Genomic DNA, 27941 nt, shown 5'->3' with positions numbered 1-27941 from the left:
TTATGTTTTGAAAAGCTGAGTGCTTATTTAGGCTCTGTTAGAAATAAAGATTCTTCTGTTAGAAATAAAGATTCTTTGTAAATAAGCATGTTCATTTGATGAGTTTTCTGTAATGGTACTTGCCAATATATGCACAAAGTAGTACTTGGAATTAGTATTTGCTCTATAACTTGTATTCTCTTCAGTCATTTGGCAAACACTTGTTTTTCATAAGCCATGTGCAAGAATATACTTTGTACCTGTGTAAAACTTTGAAATCATACTCTCATCAGCATGTGTATGTGATTTACTTGGAACACTAGAAAAAAAGTGTGTTTTCTCATAAACAGGCACCCTATAACTCTTGAGAAAATTCTTGCATCTTCCTTACACTTGCAGCTGTTGGAAATGATTCAAAACAGAGCTGTAGGTTCACTCCTAGGCTCCTGAGAGATTCCTTTTTTTTTCAAACCCTTAACCAACCTCCCCATGGCTTCCATTTCTGTGCTTAATTCTCTCAACCATACTGGCTCTTGGATCTCTTCCTGTCTTCGGCAGTGGCACTTGTGTAGTGCTGACTTGCATGATTACTCTGTTCAATTGGATATTACATGATAGGGAGTTTGTGTGTATGAAGCAGCCAGCTAAGCTGCGTGACATTTTATTATTCACTTTGCATTCATGTGACCTCACGATGTCTCAACTTTCAGGCTCACAGATTTACTTTATCCTCAGTGTCACCTGTGTTCCTGTGTGTCATTGTTATGATGGCATTGCTCTGATGATGTCCTCAGTGTCACAGTCACTAAAGTTGTCTTTCATGATCAAAATCAGCCAATGCAAACAGTTGTAAAGCGTCTAGCATAGGATGTCTCAACATCCAATCTGCAGGTAACATAATTGCTGAAAAGGAAGCTCTTGTCTGGAATATGCCTGATGCATACAATAGGAATATTCTTATGGTAGAAACTTTCAGTGTCAAAGGCCAAAGAATTGCTGTTCACACAATCACTAAAATTGATTTTTTTTTCCTATTAACTTCTGCATACAAACAGCATTACTGTAATGAATATTTTGATCCAGGGTGTCAGGTCACTATATTTCAATGCCATCATTATTTCCTCTGATGCCTTTTTTTCATGGTCATCTATGGTTTTATGCTCATTTATTCCAGAATATTAATATCCCTACTGTGTTCTAATGTTAAATTTTAACATTTTAAACAAAACAAATCTTCTCCTGATCACTTATCATTGAATATATGACTTCTACATATTGCTGAGGTGCTGATTTCAGTTTCATATTTAAAGTAGTTCAGAAGATATATATATGGAAATTGCTTAAAAGTAAATAATCTGATACTAAATATAGTCATGAAGTAGTTTGAAAATACAGACAATGTAAAAAATGTTCTGAGTTTCTGAGACAGCCATTTATCTTTCCATTTTATCCTCTCTAGCAACTGTGTAAGAGAAACCATAGTTGTGTCACAATCAATTGCAGACTAATCATATCATCATAAAAAGGAGCATGTTGTCTGGGAAAATAAGATTTTGTTATAATTATGGGAAGGAGGAATAAGTGTTCATACATTTCTTCACTATGAAATCAAACAAAATCCATAATTTATCATAACCTAGAAGTAGAACAAGTGTAATTTGCTGGAATAACATATGAACCTTTGGAGTCTGCAATGCCCGGTAAAGTAGAATGTCCTGTTAAAACTATCATGACAAAGTCCTGACCTACCTATATCAATTGTCTCCTTCTTTATTTGTGTAGCTTCCAGAGCTGCTGGGGTAGAGTTGGCAAAGTCCCCCTCATCTTCAAGGATTTCTGTAAAAATTAATCATTTACAGAGTTCTTATTAACTGAACACGTCTTGAGTGATGTCTTGAGAATCAACTACTCAGAATGCTGCTGATAACTACTGTTAAAGATTTCCTCTCTTAATACGTTAAAGCTGTCATTTATCTGCAATAATAGGCTTAAGAACAGAGTACCCGCTTATAAAGTAAATCCAGAACATCACATAACAGCTGCAGTATATCAGTTTATGGGTTATGTGTGCAAACTCTTAAGTTATTTTAACCTGGATCAGAATTTGTAGACTGGTTCACTGATGGTGGGTGTAAGATAGCCAGTTACTGACAAATGTTCGTGCAGCAAAACAGGCAAGACAATGACTTGCATAAAGGGTGTAATATATACTGAAATTATTGAAAGACTCCCAAGTGACTGATGCCAAGAGTGTTTGAATTAGCCCCAAAACAGAGCAAGGGACCCTGACACATCAGGGTGCTGTGCTTAGACAATTGATCTGTAAGGCTGCCTGCCTGATGAGGGCAATGTACTAAAGCCTGTCCCAAAAGCATCTCTGCTGCTGCAGCTTGCAGGGGTTTACATCACACAGCTGGGTGACAGAGGTGTCCCTGGGCTCACCTCCATGGGGAGGAGATCTCTACTCCTCTGCCATTGGCCCACTGGTGTTAAGGGAAAATTCCACCCCTCTGCCCTAGGACAGAGGTATGGGCAGGCGAATGATGCAAGTGGTCTTGCTGATCCTTGCTTCCCGGTGAGGACACTGCTCTACAGAGATTAAATGGTGAAGGCCACATCATGGATCAATGACAGCAGTTTTCTGGCTCCCAGCCTGTTCTCAGTCCATTCAAGAATATTGCCCCTAAACATTGAGCAATAAAGTTTAATCTAGAGCCATTTTATTAAAAATTATCCCCAGATCAATACAGCTTTGTTTGCATCAGATGTTCTTTACGATGAGACAAGCATCACATGCCTTTTTTTTTTCTTTTTTTCTTTTTTTTTTTTTCTTTTTTTTTTTTTTTTTTTTTTTTTTGGTGAGCCAAGAATGTGGGTAGGGAGCCTGGCTTTTTTTTCTAAGGCACCTTTCAGAGTTTTGGAGGGAGGGCACAAGAAGAGTAAGACTGAGCCAAACAGAACAAGCCATCAACAGTTTTTGGCATGGATAAAACACAGTGGCTCTATCTGAATTGTTAGTGAAGCTATAGACAGCTGCCAGCAAATACGCTTAATCTCTACTTTGTGTTTGAAAAACTGCTCACAAGGCACCCCAGCAATGCTGTCCCAGTCTTTCCTTTCACTCTCTCAGACTGATACAAGCTCTGTTCTCTTGGCACTCTGTCAGCATCACTAATTATCTTTTTTTCTGGCTCATGAGGCAAGATTAGTAATTTGTCTCCTAATCCTTATTCTCATGTGTGTCTTGAATAGTATAAAAGGGAATTGGGATATGTTAAAACTAGGGAAAATTTTCAGTGTGTGGCTTATGTTTACGCTCCAACAACTTGCAAAATTGTTGCTCTGTCATACAGATATATGAGAGTGGATAGAGAAAACTGTGGATGATCAGTTAAAAGTTTATGTCTGCAGCCCAAATATGCCTAGGCTAAGGCAGTGAATAACTAAGAACTTTGAGGTTTGCACTTCTCCGAAACTTAACAGGCTGCTTAACACTAGCCTGGGGCATATGTATGAAGACATTATCTTTTGACTTTATATCTGTACATTTTAAAATCCCTTGCATACAGCAGCAAGTGTTCAAGCCAAAGTTAAGTGCCTGAGTATGTACCAACTTAAGATCTTAACTTTAAGCAACAGGTTATTAAAAAGCCCTTGCTTAGGAATGTATCTTGGAAATGTCACTACTTACTCCAAATTTGTTCTGAGAGGGACATAGAGTAAAGTGCATGGGGTATCAAAAATCCTAAGAAAATAAAGACAAGGAAAGGAATTTGTTTGACATAAATACTTGCTGTAGGTATTTTTAAGAACATCAGGCTACTGGTGTTTCTTAGAAACATGTTCTCATCTCCACTGTTGTTCACCCGCACTTCAAATTTAATCAAACACCTATACATACACTCTGTGGTCGTACTGCTAAGTCTGACACACGTGGAATGTACATGGAGTTTGGACTGACAGACTGCATAGACTGAAGTAATTGGCTCTTCTGAACAGATCTGTTACTTTTAGTAACAACTGAAAGTGATCCCACGAAATTGAAAACATCAGTGAAAATGACTAAATAAGATTTTATTTGCAGACCAATTCAATGTGGGGTATGTTTTGCCAAAAGAGAGAGCAACTCACAGTGTCTCCAGCCTACCACAGGACGCTTTAGTTGAAAACCCACGGGTTGGAGACTGCTGTGGTCCTTCTGCTCCCCCAGCTGGGCAGTGCTGATAGCAACCTGTCAGGAACTAGGACAGGCTGTGCAAGGAGCTGTGAGGGTTAATTTACCTTTGTCTTCTTCTCAGGTGGGCATTTGCTGCTCTTTGAGTAGCAAATTCATATGGGTAGAGGAGAAAAACAATACCATGACACATACATGTGTATGTAGAAATTTTACTTGTCAATGGGGAGAAATTGAATTAAATACATTTTTTAATCAGTCTTAACTGGATCCCACAAAATGCTGTTTATTTCTTTCATATTTGTCTCTCTGAAAATGAAGTCCCTATAGACAATGCACTTTTCATGACAACCTGTTTTTCTCCATGGAATGCGTCAAGTGCCTATGGTGAGCTGGTAAAAGGTCGCTTATTTGTTAGTAAATTTAAATTTAATAATGTAATTGCTATTGAATGAAAAAAAGCCAAAAATGTTAATCTCTGGTATACCTTAAATTACAATCATCTCTTTACTTACTTGTCATATTTGTTTCTTTGGTTGTATGCAGAGCTGCCTGACTCTCGGGAGTAGTATTTACAGTAACATCATCTGTCAGAAGATTTTTAATTTGATATTAAAATCTTTCAAGTTCACATTAGTCCATCTTAAATTCTGTAAGACTACTCCTTAATACTTAATTTAGACCATGTTCTGCCTCACACTACTGAAAGAGAACATGAGGTGCTCTGTTGTGGACAATAAAATCTGTCAGCCTGCGACTTTCATGTGTCTCCAGTTGAATGTTAAAACTTCTGCTTCCCCTGAAATTTATGTTTTCAGATGTAAACCATAATCTTTCTTTGTAAAGAGCAGAGCATACAACCTTCGTATTCAGTGAGACTCCTTAATGAAGTTTTCATCCCCTGACATGAGCATTTACGCAATTATATCCTGATCACGTATTGTGAAAAAGAGATGCTGTATTAGTTCATGTCCAGGAGACTGAACAGTTCTAATCCTTGGGAATAACATAGTTTAAGTAAACGTACATGCAGTAGGACATTGTACTCAACTTGCTTAAACTTGTTTCTTCTCTACATTCTATGTCACAAGTCTTTGAAATGATTACTTACTGGACTGATTTTATTAAATTTAGCAGGACATTGTAAATGTGTACATAAGTACATGATGGTTATCTCTATGATATTATCTCTTTTAGATCTCTGAATTTTCTGCCTGTAATTACAATGTGGGCTTATTTTAGAAATTAATTTTAATTTACTCAATTTAGGTATTTATATAAAATAGAAGACTTTTCAGATTACCTGAATCAGAAACTTTCTTTATATCTGCAACCTGTAGGTCTTCTGACGTATTACTAACAGAGTCCTCTTCACCTGTGTCTCCAGGCATTTCTGTGTAAATAATGCTAAATTAATTACAGCACCAAATTTTTATATTTTAGAAGATCAGCTGTGGTGTATCAAATGAAAAAGCCCATCCAGCCTTGGATGCTCTTTACTTCAACAGGCAAAGTAGATGCATTAGCAAAACGTCTAGAAATGGCAACTGAAGAATGAATCTTCCCCCCAAAATGTTCTCACAGTTTTCCGCCAGACTGTCTTTGTGTAATATTTTTCTTGACTTCTCCCATTACTTTACTGACTTCTAGACTTACATTTGGCCAACACAGTATCATCCCCTCATCTCAATAAAAAGTTTAATGTTTAATTCTGTTCTTAAACAACAAGCATGTTTCTGGTTGTATATACCAATAAAAATGTTTTAACTCTTGGGTAGTGTAGGTTCATCAGTCTACTCTAATTCTGCATTGATCACCCATTACCATTGTCAATAACCACCCAAAACCAAAGGCAGGCTCTGGCAGCATTCTTAGTGCTGTTCCTTTTGCTATTTTCACTGTTGTCTCACCAGTTTGGGAGTTCCAAAGGCAAATCAAACTGAGCTATTTGGGACCATAAGAGAAAGACAATTTAGATGTTAATTTTTGTAAACAATGTCTGTTACTACAGATTTCTTTTGCTCATTGTCTTAATTTTTCCAGTAACATAGTCTGACTATCTCTCTGATCCATTTCTGTTAGCTAAACTGGAAGCAGTCTCTTCTGACATGACTCTGACTGGAATTGTCTCTCTATATCATTTTATCCTATGTCTTCATAATTTTTTTCTCCTTTTGCTTCTCAGTTATATTTAAAAAGTACAGGGAAATCACTCAATCTGAAATATTACCTTATAACAAAATACAAAACTACTGAACAAAATAGTAAATTTCTATTCAGTGTTTTTCAACACCACCCAATTGGGTAATCTCTCTGTTTGTGCTTTTTGAGTTTTTTTAAGGTCTCTCTAGTGCTGGAAAACTAAAAATTTTAAATGATATATGAGTAGTTGAAGTACTTACCTACAGAATCCTTTTCTGATTTTGCTTCTGTCCATTCTGGAGGCCTCTCACTTTCCTCATTATCTGATTTACTTGCTTGTTCCATTGTGCAGTGCCCCAGAATAGCATCGAGTTCATTAAAAAATTTCATACTTTTACTCGTACTCCCTGAGACTTGGGCACTTTTTACACTCTTGTATTCATGTTTCAGATTTTTGTATTTTGTCCTGCACTGCTTCCAGTCCCTGTCAATTCCAAACTTTTGCAGTCTAGCAGCAACCTGTTCAAATATTCTTTTATTTCTCACTGTCCCCTCCAGTTGTTGCTGGATATTTTTGTCTGACCAAATGCGTATCAAAGCTCTGACTTCATTAACAGTCCAGTGTTTTCCTCCTTCATTTGCTACTGTAGGAATGAAAGCCGGTGGTTTGGAAGCCTCTACTGCTGATGCTGGATTACCTGCATTGTGGGGGGGAGGGGAAAGACACAGATATTTGTTACCTGCATTGGGTGGTTGGGGCGGGGAAAGGACAGGGAAAGCGGGAATGAAGGACACTGAAGATGGAGCAGAGGTGACATTACAATCAAGCTATTGGTTATTAATTTGTCAGCATTTTTGTTAATTTTGATATAATTTTGCTTTCGCTTGAAGACAGATATTAAGATAGCACATGTACATTTAATTAATTTAAGAGGAACATTTCTTTCTTCTGTGTCCTAATACACTAAATTTTTACCTGTAAGATCTTTGGGTACAACTGATGAGCTGCTTTGTCCTTCAGACATTAGAGAGGAGAAGAGAACTGTTGGGAAGATGGGATGTGCTGCATGAGCACAATAATAAATTGGCCCCAAGTCACTGACACTAGCACTGACACTAGCATCAAGACTCAACTTTCTGCATTCATGCCATACTTAGTTTTTACACACACAAAGAGATTTAACCTGGGTAAGGATCTAAAGAATCTGATCCTTCTTTCTTAACAAAGCACCCTAGTTGTGGGGAGCAGAGGAATTGAGACTTTTGGTTAAGTAAAACATTTGTGTGCCAGAACCCAGTTCTCATGGCACAGAACCTGCACCTTTTTCAGGGCAGATGAATCAGAAATATTTGGGGTTTTTTAGTAAAAATCAGTGTAAGTTATCTTACTCTGCAAAACTAAGATATTTTTCCATTTTGTCCAGTCCACTTTATTTTTTAACATTATGAGGTAAAGGTTGCCACCTATGCAATAACAAACACTGAAACATTGTATAAAACACTTAAATATATATAACACTTAAAACACTGAAAAATTATATATTTTAGTTTTTTAATGTTTCCTTGTTTCTATTTATGAATTTGCTTTAAGACTTTCTTTTGGTTATAAGATTAGTTTGGAAAGGGTTTTCTCATGCATTTTCTAAAGCTTTGCAAAAATAACTAAAAAAACCCAAATAAATAAACCCAAAACCATTTCCAGGGCATGATCAAATAAAGCAGCATGAAAATGCACAGTAACTGACAGGATTTTACAGTCATACTGTGTCTGTTTACATACAGTCAGTGTCTGTTTCTGGAAGAGCAAACCAGATTATGGGAGTTTGATACTTTATAGCCACCGAGATGTGTGTGATGGCAGTAGGATCGGACCCTTGATTGTGCACAGAGCTTCAGTGGAGCACATTTATAATAACCTGTCTGGGGACAAACTTGTCCTAGATAAAGCCATTCTTTGCTAGTCTCCATAATTCATTCTACTTGTCAATAAGTTGTTCTAACAGATACAATTTTCTTTTCCTTATTGCCCTGGTTAATCAGGACAATGCAGCAGCCAGCTCATAGGCAGTGTAGTTGAGAAGGGTAATTTTCAGGTGGCACATCAATTATGCCTTCTCCATTTCTTCCTGAGGGGGTGAAAGAAAATGCTGATTTACTGGTGAATCAAACCATAGGAACTGCCACAGGTGATAACTGCCAACATGAGATAGGCCAGAGAGGAAAGGCCTAGGGAAGACGATAGGAAGAGAGGACAAGAAGTGCAAGGAGGTGCTCTCCACACTTCCCAGCCAAAGCCATAGAGCATGGGGGCATCTGGGAGGAATGAAGTTTCTTTATTTTTTTTTGTATAGACCAGTATTTCTCACTAGTCAGTTAATTTCCAACTAAGCTCACTTTTGGTTGTGGATATTATCCAAATGAGTTCTGGTGACTTGGTGTATTGCTCGCTTACTCTACTGTGTGCAGAGTGAAAAATGGCAGGTTTGTCTGTTTCTCATTCTATTTAAAAAACATTTGGATTCAAAATATCCTGCCTACAAGTACTGCTTTGAAACAAAGTTGTCATGGTCAGTGCAAAAATTTGCCTTATATCATAAAAGCATTTCAATTTGTTTTTAAAAATGTTTAAGCAGGAAATACATTATTTTTTAACTGAAAGATGCATTTATTTCATATTTAATCTTTATCTAAACTTCCTCAAACCTGAGAAATCTGCTAAAATAAAACTAAAATATTAGGCATTATAGATACAAAGGGGGGTCAACCTTTTTCTTTCAGTGGTTTCTGAGATAGTGCCTGAAACTTACAGTCTGGAAGAGGTACTAGAGGAGGACATTTTAGTACTAGTACATACTTGAGAGCCCATGCAATTGAAGCTATTTTGCTGACTTTGTGAAAGCAGCTTCCTCAGAATTATTTTTCTGCTTGGCAGTGTGTTGAGCACTAAGAAATAAAAGCATGTTCCTGTAAAATTTGATTCAGACACTTTCTGCATGTTTTGTTCATATGCATGAAGTATTTTATGTGTGCATAAATACCATGTGACATTCTGGTCTCTTCCTTAATTTCTTTCCATGCCAGGCAGGAGGGGTGTAATGTGTACCATAATAGCCATCGGCTTAGCCTGTGCCTTGTTTCCTTCCTAAATATGGCACCTTGCAGATTTTGTAATGGAAGTTGTTGTAACTGGACTGGGATGTATACTAAGGCATAGAGGGTATATAAAAAATAGAAAGAGCATGTAGGAAATTCAGGACAGCTGCTGTTCATCCGGGCAACGAATCAGCACATCAGTTGCTTAAATCTGCTAAAATGTGTTTTCCATTTAACATTTCCATGTTTCTCCATTTCCTGTCACTTCCCTTTGAAGGGGCTCACACCTAGGGTGCTCTTCCTCTGTCTTGCCAGATTTATGCCTTTGCTTTGTAACTTTGCTGAGCAAAACTACTAGAGTAGGACGTTTTCCAAATGAGTTCTATGGTTGGTTGGACTAAAGCATTGCTGACCACTCCTTGCTTGGAGAGGTGATTTTGAAGTTATGCTGGGACCACTGCAAGTCTGGATTGCTCTGCATGTCTCTCCTGCTCATGCTGCTTTAAGCATCCATGATTTAAGAAAATGAGCTAGGGAATAGCCACAAGCTGATGTGGGTATACTCTCTAGCATTTGGCAAACTTTCCACTGGCATTTAACAAAATTACTGTGGTTAATGCAGTTTATCATGATTAAGCCATAGCATGGGATGTGTTTTGCATGCAACAGGGGGTCATGCAGGTATTACATCATATACAGTGGTCAGTGTCTAGTGATGCACAACACCACTGAGTGCTAGCTTTGGCAAGGAGATGGTGGCAGAGTGTGGCTGCATTAAAGCTACACTGATCAGAAACAGAATGACAGTGTTTTCAAGCTATCAGGAAGTGCTCTGATACCCATACTGCTTTTTAGTTTTTGATCTCTCTGTACCATCATACTATACCTAGTTGAACTGGTCTGGCATGAGATACAAAAAGTAGTGGATCTCCTGGAGCATCCTCATCATCTTCTAAAGAAACTGGTATTTCACCTGGGAAGGAAAGAGTTTTTAGATGAAAAGTAGGTATGGACTAAATTAGAAGTTTGAATTTAAATGTCCATACACTATAAGAAGATCTTTAATTTGGAAATCTCAACACTTAATTTTTAGTTAAAATAAATTTTAAATTAATTTAGCTGTCCCTGTAAGGGGAACATGAGTTATAGGAGGCAAGTCATTTTATGTCTTGTATATGAAGCCTGTTTAAAATGCTTTTAAAAATTCTGGTTGAAACTAACTTGATTCTAGTGACTTGTATGCTCTTCTGACTCAGGATTCAGAGTAAATAATAATGTAAAGTAAGAGACGTATAAATAAAGGCAGACTTTGCACACAGATTCATAAAATTACAAATCCATTTATGTAACAAAAATAAATTCCTAGAAAAGTATAAAGAAAATCAGGATGTTCTGCAAAGAGCTCTGGAAATCAATGGAATTCATTAACAGTATGGGGAGTGACTTGACAACAGGCGTATTTGTAGCTGACAGGATTACGTCTAGCTTTTCCCAGCATAGCTTTTCTACGTTTGTTTAAAAGGGAACATTATAGTAATTGCTATGTAAGTATATGAAGCAGCACATGCACGTCAGGTTCAGAACCAGCTAGATTTTCACAGAGTACAGACTTGTAAGTCGTCCTGTGGTAGTGTGCTGTTTTCTACATACCATGTTGACAGGAGGTTTGAAATGTTGCTTCCTTGTATGGGAGCTGAGCTTCCGTGAGCTCCAGCCAGGCAGAGCACCCAGATCAAAGCTCGCAGCTCTGCAGTAGTTTGTCAGGGGGAGCAGTAATGAGGTGCAGTTAGGATGCAATCTCCTACCCTTGACGTCTGAAAACTGCGTTTGAAACCATTATCCTAAACCCTCCTGAGTTTCAGCAAGGCTCACTATGACTCATAGATGCAGCGGCCTGATCTCTGACTGCTCCCAGCTTCCTGCCTGGCTTCCCTGGCAGGAGATGCTGCTCATGTCTCCACCTCCAGCGACAGGATTGGCATTTCAGCTGCTTAAGAGCAGCAAAGCAAACCAGGGAGAGGAGAATAAATTCTCTCCTGGAAGGCTTCTGAGTGTGCCATAGGCACTAGCATGCACAAGGTTAGTTACATTGTTACATTGAAAGAGAAACTTCTTTTGTTTTTAGTAAGAACAGTTACCACAAAAAGATATTACTATAGCACAAAAGCTACTCAATAAAATTATTGTACACTTGTTTAAAAAAAAACCTACATAAAATACTGTCAATGACACGTTAAAAAGTGCAGACATGGAAAACCATGTATAAGTAGAACTTCTATCTCAGCATTTCTGAAAGATCTTCTCAGCTACTTCATTTTAGTAGCTGAGTTTTCTGCCAGTCATTGCTGATGGATTTCTGCTCAGTGATAATCTTTCTGCTTTTGCTGAGGTAAAGTGAAGGTCAAGCAAGGTGACCAGTGCCTTAATATTTAAACATAAAGAAAGACATATAAAAAGTGTAAACAAATTTCTAGGCGAGTATTTTTTAAAATAATGTATTTAGTTTATTAATACTTGATTTAACTTGATTAACAAAATGGGAAGGTCATTCATTTGAACTCTAATGAAAGATATCATTTTTCATAGCGCACCATCACTTCACATAGATTTTCTTGGTTGTTGATTAATGCAATAATACACAAACTGTACTTGAAGAGAAGTGAACCTTTTGACTTGTATCTTTATTAATGATTATTTAAGCTGCATCTCTGCCTCTGAAATGTGTTTTGGGAGGGCAGCATGAACGTCTCTGCTTACATTTCAGCATGTACTTATGCAGAAAGTGTTATCTTTTCATGAACAAGCTGGGAACTGATATGTGTTGCTACCAGGTTTGTTCTGAGACACCCCTCTCAGATTTGATTGAGATTTCAGTAATGATTTCTTCAAATACACTTTCAGAAGAAAACTGATTCTACCACGTAGGAAAAATCCTCAGGGGAACACTACTGAAATACCATTCAGTCCTATAAAAAAAGTAGTCTCTTTTCCTCCATTCCTATTGCTGTCTCTCTGAGATAGTAGCTGAGATAATGTAAAGACATGCTTTGCATCTTTACATTAAGCATGCATAAGAATATTGAGACTGAGGCTAAGCAGAATGGTAAATATATGGTGAATTATTTTGGGAACATGCCTGTCCCCTGTCATGCTTTTTAAAAAGACAAATCAGTATAGCAACCAATTTCTCAAAATAAAATTAAATGTTCATAGTGGACACATATTATTAGTCACAGGTTTTAGTTTGCTGATAGCATTTTGTTCTTGTTACCCAAGCCGTAAGCCTAGACATCCTTGATTCCTCCAGCCCCCTAAAAATGAGATGTCTTTGCCTCTTTTAAAAGAAGCGAGGGACCATTTTTCTCTCCTCTCCTGCAGCACACTGTGTTTGAAAGGGACAAGCCCAGCAGAGGACCTGTAGTCGCTGCTGGGGCAGGAATGGGGGGCTGCCTTTGCTTGTGCCAGGAATTGCCTTTCCCTCTGTGGGAGTGACACTGGCACCTCTGTCTCTGCAAAATGACTTGAGAGCATCAGCTGCAGAGACACTGGTGCCAGTTTTGCCTTGCAAGTGCTCTTCAAAGTACTGGGCTGGGCAGGCATGGGACTCTGACTGCAGGTGGAATAAGACTGGGCCTCTAGTACAGTTTAGTTGCTTGACTTGCATTCTTAAATAAGAAAGTTGATGATCTCACAGCTGTTCCCTCAGCCCCTTGTGGTGGATGTATGCATGCATTCTGCATAGCTGCAGGACACATTTCTATCTTAGTGTGCTTTCCTTGCAGCTCAGTTGTGGTTGTTGCAGAAATCTTCACATTTCAATTTTTGCATTAGTGTTGCATTATTACAGTTAGCTGCATTTAATTTGTTTATCCATAAAACTTGTTTGCTTTTATTTTTCTGGAGGTAGTAACAGAAGTGCTTGTGCAATCAAGAGATACATTTAATTATACCAGCTTTAAAACCAGACTGTCCTAGTGCTTCAAAACAAGGCATGTCTCATCCAGGGGTAATTGTTTTTATAGATGCTGTAGTTTGGGATTCACAGTTGAAAATTACTTTTGCTGATTTAAAATTGCTAGAAGTCTAAAGCAGATGGAGAATTAGGTTTACCAGGTGCAAACTACATCAAAACACAGAGGATAATCTAATGGCAGATCCTCAGATGTAGGACACTATCCTGATTTCATGTAGTCTTCAAAGTGAGGCTTGTATTAGCCTCAGTTCTGCAAGTTTAAATTTTAAAATTGATTGCAATTCACAGTGCAGAGAGCACATTACAATGTTAAAAAATTGCCATTTTAATATGAAGTGACTTTGACAGATTAGAGGCTTTCTGATAGCGATGACAAATTAAGGTCAAGCTTTTTGTTAAGGTAAACAATGACAATGAAAAATGACAATTTCTTTTCCTTAGATCTGTAAAATAGCATTGTAGAGGGAGACGTGGAATGGTACAAGGACAAACTCAATGTCCAGCTCTTTTATATGCCTTTGACAATGACCCCTGGCAATAATGCTGAGTTTCTTGTTTTCTTAAAAAATATTCTCAAAATTAATGTAAATTGCTACATACCATGGGAACAAACTAAGCTTTTAATTTCTCTTTTTAGTCATCTTATTTTGATACTTATAACTATCATTGGGGCTTGTGCTTCAGTGACATTTAGGATGTGACAAGGAGATTTGAGTGATGTCAAACAGCAGATTGACCCTAATGAAATGTTAAGCAGAGCTTAAATGCATATGCAGAGAATGTTGAATAAAACAAGAGATGCAAATAATTTAGTAAAACCCACTTCAGAATAAAGGCAGCTGTATTCACTTGGTCTGCTGCAAAACAGTCTGATAAATATAATTTTTACTTTCACTGCTAAAGTAGAGTTTTTAATGAGATTATCATGCATGTGTTTCTTGAATATTAAAGTAAAATTGCTTATAAAATAATTCACCTTGAGTCATCACACCTAAATATCAAGCTGATACATATATGAGAAATAAGAATAAAAATCCTAAATTTCACTTATATCTCAACAAATAACGATTTTTACAACACCCTGACAGTTTCAACCTTTTCTTTTTCTTTACGTTTACATCTGAATTGGAGCTCTACAAAATCTGCTTCCAAAGTACTGTGAATGAAAGGCAAAGAGAAGGAAAGCAGCTTTTTTTAATTTAGCATTTCCACCCCGTGCAGGAGCCTGGACACTAACAAGTACTCACCGAGGCTGCAATACAGGCAGTTAGCATAATTTTGCTGGAATTACGCTGTATTTACAGACTTCGACACTGGTGGGTGCTAACATTTTATTCCCCTGCGCGAGGCGTGCATCCAGTCACTTCTAACAGCGTGCCGGGGCTCAGCAGCCTCCGCTCCAGCGCCAGCCGAGTCGGGCTTTGGTTTTGTTCCCTTTGGGTTTTAAGCAAAGAGAGAAAAATAGAAGCAAAAATATTTTTTTTTACCTTGCGTGCTGTCTGTTGTGGGGCTTGTGTTCAGCTGCGTCTCAGTCGCAGAACACCTGCCGTTTTCTTCTGCTGCTAATTGTGTGACAGGCTCGTATCGCAATATGGCATCCAGATCATGGAAAAACTTCATGGTCTTAGTGACATCCCCAGAGTTGTGGGCATATTTAACCGTTCTGTATTCGTACTTGAGGTTTTTGTACTTTGCACGGCACTGTTTCCAGTCCCTGCACACTCCCAACTCCTGCAACCTTTTAGCAATGTAGATAAATATTCCTTTATTCCTCAGGGTGCCGTGCAGTTGCTTTCTGATATTTTTTTCTGACCAGACGCTTAACAAGGCTTTAACCTCCTCCTCAGTCCAATGCTTCCCTGCTCCACTCTCCATGTTGAAAGTGACCTGGAAATGATTCACTATTTCTAGCCAAGATTTTGTTTCCTAGGAAACCAGACGGCTGGTTGTCAGTAAGCTCCGCCGAGATGAAAGGATCTAGTTTTACTGGCTCAAGCTGCCTGAGGGGAGTAACTTGAGACGCTGCCAAATAAGCAGGCTCGGCGCCGGAGCCGGGCGAGGGAAGCGGCTCCGCCGGCGGGGAGGGGAGACCTCGGCCGGGCCGGGCCGGGCCGGGCCGGGCCGGGCCGGGGCTGACTGCTGTGACTCTTCTTCGGGAGTCAGTGGGGGCAGCAGGGTGTGAGAAGAGAAGCAAAAGGAGTCTGTTTCGTTCCTTTAAAAAAAATCCCAAACCGGCAAAACAAAGCAACGTCACACACACACCCCTTGTGGCCTGGGCTCTGCCGGGAGGCCCCGGGCAGCCGCTGCTCCTGAGGGGGCACGGCCGCGGGACCGAGCCTTCCCCACAAAGGTCGCGTTTAGGATCGTCCTGCCCTACATCTTCACATTTCTGTGCGCTGTTTGCCTCTGAACTGCGGGCCGTAGAGACGCGTTTTATATATTGGTGATGTTTTTTATAAAAGCTGGCATACTTGAAGTCTGGCCCAGCTGGTAAAGTAGTGCAGGCATTGTGGTAGTGACACTGAGATCCCATGCCTTTTGTTAGTGCTAAGTGAAAGATGTAATCCAACGCCTTGACCAGGGCCTTCCTTGGGGTGTCTGCTTCTCTCTTCCTAGTGATTTAGTTACTATTTAAAGAGACCGTGACAGTATTAAAATGGAAACTTCCTGTAATATTAACATTGCAATTATAAGTTGCTGAATGCAGTGCATCAACCCTTAAATCATGCTACCAGTCCTTGTGTTTACAGATAGAACATCTTTCCGAGTTAAAGTAAATTGCTTTAAGAATGTCCTCATCTCTGATTATTTTCTTTGAAGAACTGTGTCACTAACAGGGTAGATTTGTTCAGATATGTGGGAAGTTTGGTTTGTTTTGCTTTCTGTAAGCAAGCATTCTTCAAAATGTTTGCTTTACATCCAACTGGGACTAGTGACAAATAAAGGGATTTTATGAACTAGAGAAAATTGGTGATGAGCATGTCAGTTGTGGATTAGTATCCATTTTATTGATTTTTGTGCCCAATTTTATTGTTGCTTGTAATAAATAATTCCAGTGACTTCATCTGAGTTAAACCAGTCCAGTGCACAAATAGGACATTAATTGTCTTTCCCTTTTTAAGAAAAATATCTTTCCTATTCAGACATTATTGTATATGAGAGTGGGCAGGAGCTCACCCATCCACCAAAGTCCTGATGAGTATTACAGGCACGGGCAGGCACATAGCAGCAGTTCTGTTGTAGGCAATGCTGCCTTATTTCAGGAAAGTCTTCTAAAGGGAGATGGAGCAGCCTGCACTGTTATTCACCAAAAAAAAAAAAAAAAAATCCAGTCTGCAAAGCAGACCTTTTCAGTGGATAAGGACTGGATTATAAACTGTGGGCAAGTGTACAGTGTTCTGCCTGCCTTGGGCAGGGCAGCATCAGGGGATCTAGGGTACACCCAGGGGATCCAGCAGGGAGAAGGGCTAGGGAAGACAGGCAGCAGGACAGGGAAAACACACGTATTTCAGCTGAATCAGCTCTCTGCTCAACAAAGCACAACTGCCAGCCCGAGGCTGATGTACTTATGAGAAGTATTTCCATTTGCAGTGACACTTGAACATCAGACTTGTTTTGCCTGAGTTCAGAAGCTGAACATTAGGTTTATGCACTCAGATGCACCATCAGAGGGTCTGTGTAGCTTTTAGAGGTGTAAATGCTAGCTTGTTTGCCTAAGTGCAAAAATGCAAAAGCTTCTGCATAGGTGATCAGTGGAAAAGAGAATCCATTCCCCTAAGCAACACCATCAGTTTCTAATAACATTTGACAATCCAAAGCAGAAATAGAATAGCATTATAGAACTGAGTACTATCGCCTAGACCATTATGCCTTTAAAAATGGCTTTTCTGATTAAGCATCTGTTTTTACTTTATGCCTGTACTGAAATTGAAGTCCATTAAGAGCCTGAGCCAGTACTTATTGGTGGGAAAATTCCCACAGAATTTAGTGGACTTAGGCACAAACCTTATGTGACCGTCTTGAAATAAAGCATAACACAGGCAAGAAACCTGCAATTAACACAGCAATTATAAGTTTGTAAAATAAAACAATAAACAACAAATTAAAATGCCATTAAAAATCTATCTATTGCATGTTAAAATGTTTCATAATCATGTCAGTGCTTTATGTTAATTTTATTTTGTCCATAGGGGCCAGGAGAGCGCTGGAATTGTGACAAGTGATGGCGAGTCATCCCAGGCATTCAAAGTGCACAAGGTAAAATGCAAATAAATGTTTTGTATTCTTAAGTGAGATGCATGTAAGATAGCTTCTGGTAAGAAACAGTGTAGTTAGAGAAAAAGTAACATGCTTGATGGGCTGTTTAGATTTTTGTCAGAGTATCTTGTTTTGTTACCTGTCTTTGAGTGTATGTTTAAAACAAACCTGCCAACGTTTTTCTGATAGGTGTTTCTGTGCATACAGTGGCAGACCCACAGAAATTACCCAGAGCATGCTAATGATGTCACAAAAACTTTTTACCAAAGTCACCCTGCACCTCAGGTGTTAACTGCAGATTTAGAAGAGGATTGATGCTCTTCTTGATCTTGAAAAGAAAAAAAAAATACTGTTACGGACAATGCACAAGGAGATGGATGAGTAAATTTTATACTAGTGAGACTCAAGGAAGTGGCAACTACTTTACCCATAGGTAGCAATAAACAGAATCTAAGTCAGAATGGAGGCCTGAGAAGGTCACACAGACTTTCTGGAGCTGAGAGAATCACAGGGGATGTTACAAGACACGTAATGACCAGAGCCTTAAAAGTATCTATTTTTAGTCAGGGAATAGATTGTTCCGTGAAAATCCTCAGCACAAAAATGTAGATTGCTTTATTTAAAAACAAGTCTAAAGGGATGTGATATAGCACTGTGACCTACTCAGCTTCTTTCTTTCCCATATCTTTTAGGTTATTTGCCTTTTTCTTACAGTTCCATTAATATTACTATATCAGCATTAAGCAGAAGAAGAACTTACAAAGTCACCAGGAAAATAAAACCAACAGAACATTTTTTTCTTTTTTTCTCCCAAAGGGAATGGGTCTTATAAACCACGTCTTCAGTGCAGACAGCCTGAAGAAGCTGTACCCTTCAAACCTTGGTATTGGACACACAAGGTACTCCACCTCAGGAATTTCTGAGCTTCAGAACTGCCAGCCTTTTGTTGTAGAGACTCTTCATGGGAAGATCGCTGTGGCACACAATGGGGAGCTAACAAATGCTGCACAACTCAGAAGGAAGGTTAGTACCTCCTTTGGGGGCTCTGGCATTGTTTCTTTCTGAGTGTGAGGCAGAAATGAGCAATACAGTTGCTGTAACTTTTCCTTAATACCAAACCTTTTTTTTTTGTGTGTTTTTGGGGTTATGAAAGAGCTCCCTAATCAAAATAAATCATTTTGGGAGAAAAAAATCCTTGAAGGGGATTCTGCCTTGATATCTCTTTCTGGATCTGTTATGGGCAATTTCATATTTTCTCTTCTGTGTTTTAACTCTCTTCCCAGAGGATGCACAAAGCTAATTAAATCACTCAAACATGAGCTTATGCCCTGAGAATTGGTTGGTGGCATTACTTTTGGTTTCATGTGAAGCAAAGGAATGAGATGAAGAAGGAAAAATGTAGTGCTAGACTAGAAGATTGTCTGACCTCATTTAACATAGTTGGTTTATTGGAAGAAATTTGGCATTATTATGCTGTGATCACCTGAAGCACTGGGAAATGTTTGTTCATTGCACCAAGGTGTTGTTAGGTTCACATCTGAGCGGTGTGATGTGAGATTGTTTTTTTAATGCTGGTAACACTTTTGGCTTGTGTCTGAAAAGCTTATGAGGCACGGTGTGGGACTGTCGACCAGTTCTGACAGTGAACTGATCACCCAGCTGCTGGCTTTCACACCTCCGCTGGAAAACGACGACACGGCCGACTGGGTGGCAAGGTGAGGACATGGGCTTCACACTCAGCCCCCGCCACTGCACCTCGGCATGATGTACAGCTGTAAATGCACGCAGCTGTTCTTGTGGCATGCAGTTGTGTTCACCTGTGTCTCATTCCAGAATAAAAAACTTAATGAAGGAAACTCCAACTTCGTATTCATTGCTCATTATGCATAAAGACATAATCTATGCAGTACGTGATCCATATGGGAATCGCCCGCTCTGCATTGGTCGTCTTATTCCAGTAGGGGACATGAATGGAAAAGGTAAACTATATGTAAATACATGTGTGTGTGTGTGTGTGTGTGTGTGTGGTGTGTATGTGTGTGTATGTGCATGTGTATATATATATATGTATATATATATATACATACACATATATATATATCTGAATCTCCATATGCATAGTGTATGCTTGAAGTCACTGCTATAGGTAATTAAAACTACACTTACTGAGGTGTAAGTAGGAATATGTGATGCAAAAATCAGTTTTGAAAAATAAAAAAAAAGTTGATAAGAAAAGAAATCATCTATAGGAAGTGTGCAAAATTCCATTCCCAGATACAGGGAATCTTAGTGGCCTAATGATAGCTACAATTAAGCATCCCAACTGTAATACAATTTAAATAATTCTCATTGCTGAAACAAGAAAGCAGAGATGAACAGAATCACAGAGGGGTTGAGGTTGGAAGGGAGCTCTGGAGGTCGTTAGTCCAAATCCCTGCTCAAGCCAGGCCACTTAAAACCTGGACAATGTCTAGAAATAAGTCTGGTTTCTTCCTTTTTTCTCCTATAGTAAGGTGGGCAAAAAGTGCTGGATTACTTGCAATGTATCTCTGAATTCCAAGCAGCCCAGTCACATGTAGTGACTGGACCATTACACAAGCAGTTTATGGGAAAAATTCCTTGTGTTCCTGTTCAGCCTGCAAATCAACAATTTTCTCCACTTGTCACTTATATCAACAAAATATCTTCACTTGTCACTTATATCAACAAAATACCTTCACTTGTTGCAAACTAAAATAATTCAAAGGCAAAACCCAGTAAATTCTTCCATATCTTCAGAAAACTGAGTAATTTTAACCACAAGAAAAATTACCAAGATTTTTTAAAGCATATGGACATTCCTACCCTATGTGACACAATTATATCTTTCCTATGGTTGACTCTCAAAACTCTCATTGGAATTCAGTCCAGCATCCATTGTAATCAAAAGCATTTATCAACCTGTTTAGCCTAGGAAAAGTAAGGATTTTCTTGTGTCAACAAAAGTAATTATGTCTATCTAAAGTCACTGAACTAGAATTTGAAAAGTTTGAAATAGTGCAGGGATAACAAAGGTAGTTACCTGTTTCTCTTCATTAGCTGTGGATATGATGCTGTTATTCCACTTCTGCCTAGAACAGGTGTATGATGTTTATTTTGTGGATGTGTCTGGGATTTTTTTAAAATAATGGAAAGGTGGAAACAGTGGAAGGCTGTACATTTTAGTTAGAAATTGCAGTAGTATTTAACTGCATACTTGGAAACCATAGCAAGCCAGATACTGCAGCAAAAATGTGATTGGGGGGATCATGGTAGCAAAAATTGGGGACCCTAACTGAAATCTTTTATTTCAGGAAAAGATAACACTGAAACAGAAGGATGGGTTGTTTCCTCTGAATCTTGCAGCTTTTTGTCTATTGGTGCAGAGTAAGTGGTCTGATTCTTACTTTCTCTGAAAACTCATCCTTAGACAATGATTAAACATTAAATCCCAAGTTGCCAAATATCGTAATTATAACAACATGAAGACACCAAGGTTTAGTTTGCTGTGGAGGATATTTTTGCTAGCCCTGGTTTTTGCCAGTTCATTTTCTCAAACAGATGATTGTAATAAAAGAATTATGTGTGTAGAAAGTAACAGTAAAGACAACTACTATCACATAGCAAATGCCTCTTACTTGTTGCATTACCCCTGATTACCCATATAATTTATTCATCTTGCCCTCATTTTCAGCAGCATAGTTTCATTACAAAATAATTCTTCACCTACAGAAAAGTTACACTAGTTCACAGGCTAAAATAACATGAATTATAGCATATGCTGTTTGGTAAGCCGGCCTCTTTGTTAAAAATTAACTGTTTTCTGAAACTTCTTTGAAATTTCTGTTAAGAAAACTCACTATGTAGGACAGTCAGCAGAATCCTGTATGTTTTCAATAAAGCAATTTTGTCTGAATTTCTTCAGTAGCTAGTGCTGCTTGCTACTACTAGTATCTGACCAGTGAATAAACAGAGATTTGCTCACCTCGGATTTGTATCTCCAAAATATTCCAATATTTTGGGATAGATTTAGATGTTAGAATTGCCACCTGAAGACTCCCTAAAGAATATAGAAAAATATTTAATAAGGTTAAACACTTTGACATAATATACTTAAACTATTCCATACCTAAACCTAACTATTCCATACTTCTGCAGATTTGAAAAATAGAAGGTACGTTTCTAGTCAGCTTTATGTCATTTGGAGGTAGCTGTCATCTCTAGACAGATATTTCTCTAGATTTGGCTTGTGAGGCAGGATTATTTGGGGTACCATCTCTATTCTGGAGTATATTTCTTATATGGCACTGTAAGGTTTATTAGCTTTCATAGAAAAGTTCTGTAGTATTGATACAGAACTATATTATTAAAATATATTCAATCTCAATTAAGCCTGCACAGTATGTCTCGCACGTAGGACAAGTACCATAATTCTCTGGTACCAAGTTTAGTATTTTTACTTTGTTTATTGGTTTTGGATATTAATTCAGACTTTAGTTGTAGTAAGGGTCAGTTGTCTTAACATGTTGATCTTAAAATGCTTCAGGTCAAATCCTAAGATAGAAGCAAGTTGTCATGTTAGGATGTTCAAAAACATTTTTCCCTGTCAGTTGACTCTTGTTTATTATCGTCCACCTTGAGGACATTTCTAACTTCTCTGTATTTCTTTTTCAAGGTACTATCGGGAGGTTCTTCCTGGGGAGATTGTGAAAATATCCAGACATGATGTCCAGACGCTGGATGTTGTACGAAGATCTGAAGGAGATCCGTCAGCATTCTGCATCTTTGAATACGTTTATTTTGCAAGACCAGACAGTATTTTTGAAGGTACAAAAATGTTACATACAGAGCTCTTCCCTAAATAGTGTGAGATGTTATCCTGGAGCACAGTGACTCTGTGAGCATAGTAGAGTACCACTTACAGAGCACAGCTGGGACAGAATGAGCTGACAAAGGTTTTGAGATAAAACTCATCAGGAGGAGCATATAACATCACCCTCCTGTTTCTGGATGTGGATACAGCCTCAGATAGGCTGCCTGCATACTTCTATGGGAGGGTGAAAAGAGCCATGAACATGATTAAGGTAGATGAAAGATCTTTTAGAAGTGAGAGACTGAAGAAAGGAACTGTATTGGTTCTTGGGAAACATTTCAAAAATTAGACTAGTGAACTAGGATTTAGAAAATAACTTTGATATTTTTCTTTGCAGTAAGTGTCATTTCAGGAAGGTGCTTGTAATTTAACTCATAAGTCTATGCATTATCTAAGTACTTGGCATTGTCAGTGTAATGCTTTTATTACTATTTCAATAGAAGCCTTCAAAATACTAGCCAGGATTCTCATATCTGGCAAACAACCTCTTCATTGCTTTTTAGGGACATGCTATCCATTCATCCAGTACAATTCCCCACCCTTATAAAGCCAGTTTCACCCCAAATTCCTTTTCTTTCACGATCACCTTACCCCTCAGTATCCTTACTTCTTCCATTCCTTGGTACTGCTTCTGTAGCTTTTGCTATACCTCATGTCATCACAATATTTGCAGTTCTTTCCCATGTTGCAAGTTTTGTAGGACCTTAAAAGCTTCTGAGTCCCCTTATTCCCTTACTAAATTCAGGGTGAATTTTGCCAGCTGATGCAAAGTCAGTAAGTGGACAGAAGCAGACAGAAGAATTGCATAAATTTCATCTGCTGGAAAAAGCAGTCTAAAAATAGAATATGCATGTTATGAACAGGCAGGCATAATTTCTATTTCTTTCCTCCTGCAGATAGATTTTGTAATATCCATAGGACCTGTAGCTAGCTAGTCAGTTAGGGCAAACTGGATTTTAGTTCTCCATGTAGCGATACGAATGTAAATGTTAGAATGTGACATTATGGAAGGAAATAAAAAATGACCTTATGCAAGTGATTGCTTATTAGTTCTGGAACTTTTCTGACTGACTTCTATGCCTGCAACTTGACACAGAAATTCATACAGAAGACTGAGAGGAAGTGTGAATCACGCATACCAAGAAAAACACTTCTTTCTCTTTGTAGGTCAGATGGTATATTCAGTCCGCAAAAGATGTGGGCAGCAGCTTGCTATAGAAGCACCTGTGGAAGCAGACCTGGTCAGCACTGTTCCAGAGTCTGCAACCCCAGCAGCTCTTGGTTATGCTCAAAAGGTAAATGTTACCTTGTTCTTTTTTCCCCCCAAGCATTTTTATACACATCTCTTTTTGTAATGGACTATAATCATGTTGGCTGTTAGAGTTGCGTATTGATAAAGCTCTGTATCTTCAGTACGTAGGCTACTCCTATTGAGTCCCCTGCCTTGTTTTTTCTGATGTTATTCCTCTGTATCAAGGTATTTAAACATTTTTTGGTTACTGTGAAGTCATACTAAGTCCTAAGGTCACTTTACAAAACAGTAACTGAGACTAACAAGTCCTTCTGTATTAATTCTGTTTAACTGTCTCCTGTTTGCAGTGTGGACTACCGTATGTTGAAGTACTCTGTAAAAACCGATATGTAGGGAGAACATTTATCCAGCCAAATATGAGGTTACGGCAACTTGGTGTTGCGAAGAAGTTTGGTGTTCTGTCTGATAATTTTAAAGGCAAACGAGTTGTTATCATTGACGATTCAATTGTGAGAGGCAATACCATTTCACCCATAATAAAACTACTGAGAGAATCAGGAGCCAAAGAGGTAAGTTAATTTTAAGTCAGTACAATACAGATGTAAATGGAAGTTGATGGGAGGTTAAAGCACAAGGGCTTGACTTCATTTTACTGTACATTGTTGCTTTATTTAAAAGGGCAAATGTGGAAAAAAACAATGGCTAGTGTGTGTTTAGTGTGAAGATGGGTCAAGAAGGTTCTTTTGGATGAGTGTGACTTTTGGGTGATTGGGGTGACAGGAACAGGTCTCCACTTAAAAAGCACTATCTGGCAAATAAAAAAGAATGGAATACAAATCAGTAAAGATCAGAAAACCAAGTATTCCTGATGTGTGACTTGTGGAAGTGCAAAGAGTACAACCATACACTGCTGTAAATGTATCTTAAGTCACCGGAGCACCATTTTTTTAATTGATAACGATTTTTTTAAGCAAAACAGTGTGCAAGTCAGTCACTGGAGCAAAAATGTCCTGCGTAATGTTTGATTTTGTAAACTGAAACTTATTGATCAAGAATTGAATACCACAGAAGAGAAGTAAAATCAGGATGGAACCTTATAAGAACATTAGGAATAACTGTAAAAAAAAATCTAAAACTGTCTTACCTTCTCCTGCTGTGTTGGCATCTGATAAAAATGTTATCCTACTTTTAACCCTTCAGTGATTTCTGTGCAGTGCTGTGTTCTGTTCATTATCACTGAGAACTGAGACTCTGCTGTTATCTGCTGACCATCAACTTATATTAGCCTGTTTTGAAACTATTTTTATTCAGGTGCACATCCGTGTAGCTTCACCTCCTATAAGATTTCCTTGTTACATGGGAATAAACATTCCAACTAAAGAAGAACTTATTGCCAACAGACCTGAATTTCGTGATCTTGCAAACTATATAGGTAAATGCTACTTTCTTATTTTTTCCTCTTGTAAGACTTGTCAACTGTATTTTATAATGTGTTTCAAAATAAAGCAGAACATACCAAGGCACCAGGCAAAACTAACTAATGAACTGTCAGGTTGGTAAGCTAGGTTTCTGCATTGTGAGTACTCTCTGGATCAATTCAGCTACATACTTTTTTTTAACATAGTTAGGGAACTGTATTGGTCAAAACAATAGAAAGTATTAGAATAATTGCATAAGCATAAGTTGGAAATAAAGTATGACAACAAAGCTTTCCAATACTTAAAGCTCCTTTGGGGAAACTTGACAAAAAGAAGCTACTGCAGTCAAAATACCAGCAAGACAATAAGTAGTGAAAATCTGTCCTATAATGAAAAGCGGATGTAGTTTCACTTGCATGAGATATTCATAAAAATACATTTAGAATTTGTAAACACCCACTGAATTTTCTACAAATTGACATTTATGTAAATAATTTTAACTGCATTCTGTATTTCACTTTGAAAGAAATGACATTTGAGACCAATCAAAGAATGTTAAAAACCTGAAATTTTGAGTCATGTTTGCAGCAGAACAAAAGATAGACTGACAGTTTATGTTCCACTGTAAACTCCAATTTCCTGTGTTAAATACTTACTTTCAGTGTCTAATACTGTGATGGAATCTTTTTCCCCAAATTATTGTGAAGATGTATGAAAATATTTCAAGCTTGTAGGATCTCATTTTTAAGTATTATTCATCACGTGAGTGCAAAGGATAGAAAACTAATGATACAAAAAGGCTATCAAACATTCCTACTGCTAGAAAATTTGCATGAATTGCATAATGATTTTTTTTAACATGATGGTCTTCCCTCCTCCAGGTCCCAGAGAGGTTTGGTAGTCCTTGGTGCTCTGATTTGGGAAGCACTAGCCACACACACATCTACTCCCAGACCTGAACTAAGGTTAACTCTGGAAGACTACAAGGAGTTCAGGGAGTCTTAGTATACATTCTGGACTTTGGTTCTGTGTTTGCAGTTACGTGTCACATATTTGTTCCCAACAGAACCTTCTGTCTAGATTTCAGTGAGTCTGCTCCCTGCACAAAGCATTTGAGAAGGGCAAGACATACCACAATCTTAAAATTTTTCAGTCATTCTCTTTCATAAACTATATGATAATGTGACTGCATTTCCAAAGAGCGTTGCATTTGGTACAATATTGCAGCTTTAACTGATGATCCTTTATTTCCTCTAGGAGCAGACAGTGTTGTCTATCTTTCTGTGGAAGGGTTGGTATCATCTGTGCAAGAAAGCATCAAAGCAAGACAAGACAAGAACCCCAAAGCCGACAAGTCATTTATTGGAAAGCTTGGTCATTGCACAGCGTGTCTCACTGGAGACTATCCCGTTGAGCTAGAATGGTGAACTTTTAGTGGATGGACATCAGTTCATATGTTGTGAATGTACCTTTTTCAATGATGCCTTCTTGCTAAATAGCCTTCCTGCATTTAGGTCAAACAGAAGCCTTATAATTACTGTTACTAAAACACATCTTTACTTAAAGACTTACTGAAAGTCCAGTGTGCTGATGAAAACAATGTAAGTAGATTAAAATACAAAATCATATAGTTTTGATGCACAGTTGTGCCTTCTATTCTCTCACAAAATGCTATAAAAACCAAAGGTTTTTTAATTATGTAGAAGTCCCAAAGTTTGTTGTTTTGGTCTTGCCCTAAAAGCTCACCCATTAGACTTGTTCACAAAGCACAAATCGTGTGATGATGTAACTTCAAATTATCAAAGTCTTAGTGCAAAGTATCTGAAGTTTGCTTTTCTCCTTAGGAAAAATACCCGATTCTGAAGACTGAAATTGCTTCCTCAGCAGTTGTTGCTTAGCCTTTTTCAGAATAGAAGTATCGAACTTCTACATACAGCCTTTTTTAATTGAGGCCTTTGTGACAGATCCTATGCATATGATGTCTAACATGATTTTTAAAAATGAAGACTCAGGGAAATGCTCAGCCAAAAAGCTCTCTAGTTTTGTAACTTTAAAATTCTGTTTTAAAGTCATGTAATTACATTATCTTTGTGTGCTTCTAGCAGTTGCCAATATAGTGTGGAAGAACTAAAAAATACTTGGCACTGCCATTCCTTTTTCTGTTTTACGCCTTGTTTTCTCTGCTATAAGTCTGATGATTTCTGAAGTGTTCTTTTCATTTGTCAACATCCAAAGTAAACTAAAAAAACTTTCCATACTTAACAGTAAAAATGATATATCAAATTAAGATCATGAGTTGTTTTGGTTATAGTCTTACTTTACTACATTACTGCTCTTAGAATAAATGTAATGTTTAAAAAAATTCAAGTGTTCTGAAGAACCATTAGCTGTTAAATGCATTGTGTTCAGCTGGTGACAATTACACAGTTACTGGTATACAGGAAGATCACTTGGACAATGAACCACTAGCTGAAAATGGAAAAGCACCTTTTCATAACTATTGCAAATTTCCGCACAATTTTTAAAATAGTTTGTATACCTCAGTCTTTCTCACCGAATACCAGCTACTTAATTTTAGATTTTCTATTTAATATTGTGTATTTTGGCCTTATAATTGTTTGTGACACTGTTAAAAAAGAATAAATAGAAAAGTTTAAAAGCTTCTTCCTTCCCCATCATTTTCCATATAGTTGAGAATTACAAGATTGCTGATTAAATTCAAAAGGGAGTTTTATGTGGGATTTGTAGCAATTGTGCCTCAT

At 38.0% G+C, this 27941-nt stretch overlaps 2 protein-coding genes across 5 annotated transcripts in view; one reads left to right on the top strand and one right to left on the bottom strand.

The window, feature by feature from the left end:
• Positions 1-17505, bottom strand: part of LOC119700180 (trihelix transcription factor GT-2) — a 29553-nt gene extending 12048 nt beyond the window's left edge. The window contains exons 1-6 of one of the 4 annotated variants that reach the window (XM_038134732.1): positions 14849-17505; positions 10275-10361; positions 6556-6993; positions 5457-5546; positions 4669-4740; positions 1729-1815 (exon numbers count right to left, since the gene is read on the bottom strand). In XM_038134732.1, coding sequence (XP_037990660.1) covers positions 1729-1815; positions 4669-4740; positions 5457-5546; positions 6556-6993; positions 10275-10361; positions 14849-15236 — 1162 coding nt within the window. In that variant the 5' untranslated portion in view covers positions 15237-17505. Of the gene's footprint in view, positions 1-1728; positions 1816-4668; positions 4741-5456; positions 5547-6555; positions 6994-7271; positions 9604-10274; positions 10362-14848 lie in introns of those variants that run through there. The other 3 variants (XM_038134734.1, XM_038134733.1, XM_038134735.1) reach the window with 3 other exon arrangements.
• PPAT (phosphoribosyl pyrophosphate amidotransferase) overlaps positions 1-27834 on the top strand; it is a 42530-nt gene extending 14696 nt beyond the window's left edge. Inside the window, exons 2-11 of the mRNA XM_038134736.1 lie at positions 17552-17618; positions 18435-18641; positions 19221-19333; positions 19452-19597; positions 20951-21023; positions 22312-22463; positions 23677-23804; positions 24109-24330; positions 25073-25193; positions 26437-27834. Coding sequence (XP_037990664.1) covers positions 17552-17618; positions 18435-18641; positions 19221-19333; positions 19452-19597; positions 20951-21023; positions 22312-22463; positions 23677-23804; positions 24109-24330; positions 25073-25193; positions 26437-26606 — 1399 coding nt within the window. The 3' untranslated portion in view covers positions 26607-27834. The remainder of the gene's footprint in view (positions 1-17551; positions 17619-18434; positions 18642-19220; positions 19334-19451; positions 19598-20950; positions 21024-22311; positions 22464-23676; positions 23805-24108; positions 24331-25072; positions 25194-26436) is intronic.
• Positions 27835-27941: the final 107 nt, after the last annotated feature.

The sequence above is a fragment of the Motacilla alba genome, chromosome 4 (genome assembly GCF_015832195.1).
Source record: "Motacilla alba alba isolate MOTALB_02 chromosome 4, Motacilla_alba_V1.0_pri, whole genome shotgun sequence".
NCBI lineage: Eukaryota > Metazoa > Chordata > Aves > Passeriformes > Motacillidae > Motacilla > Motacilla alba.
The sequence above is the reverse complement of the archived record's forward strand: the minus strand, read 5'-3'. Positions and strand labels throughout refer to the sequence as shown.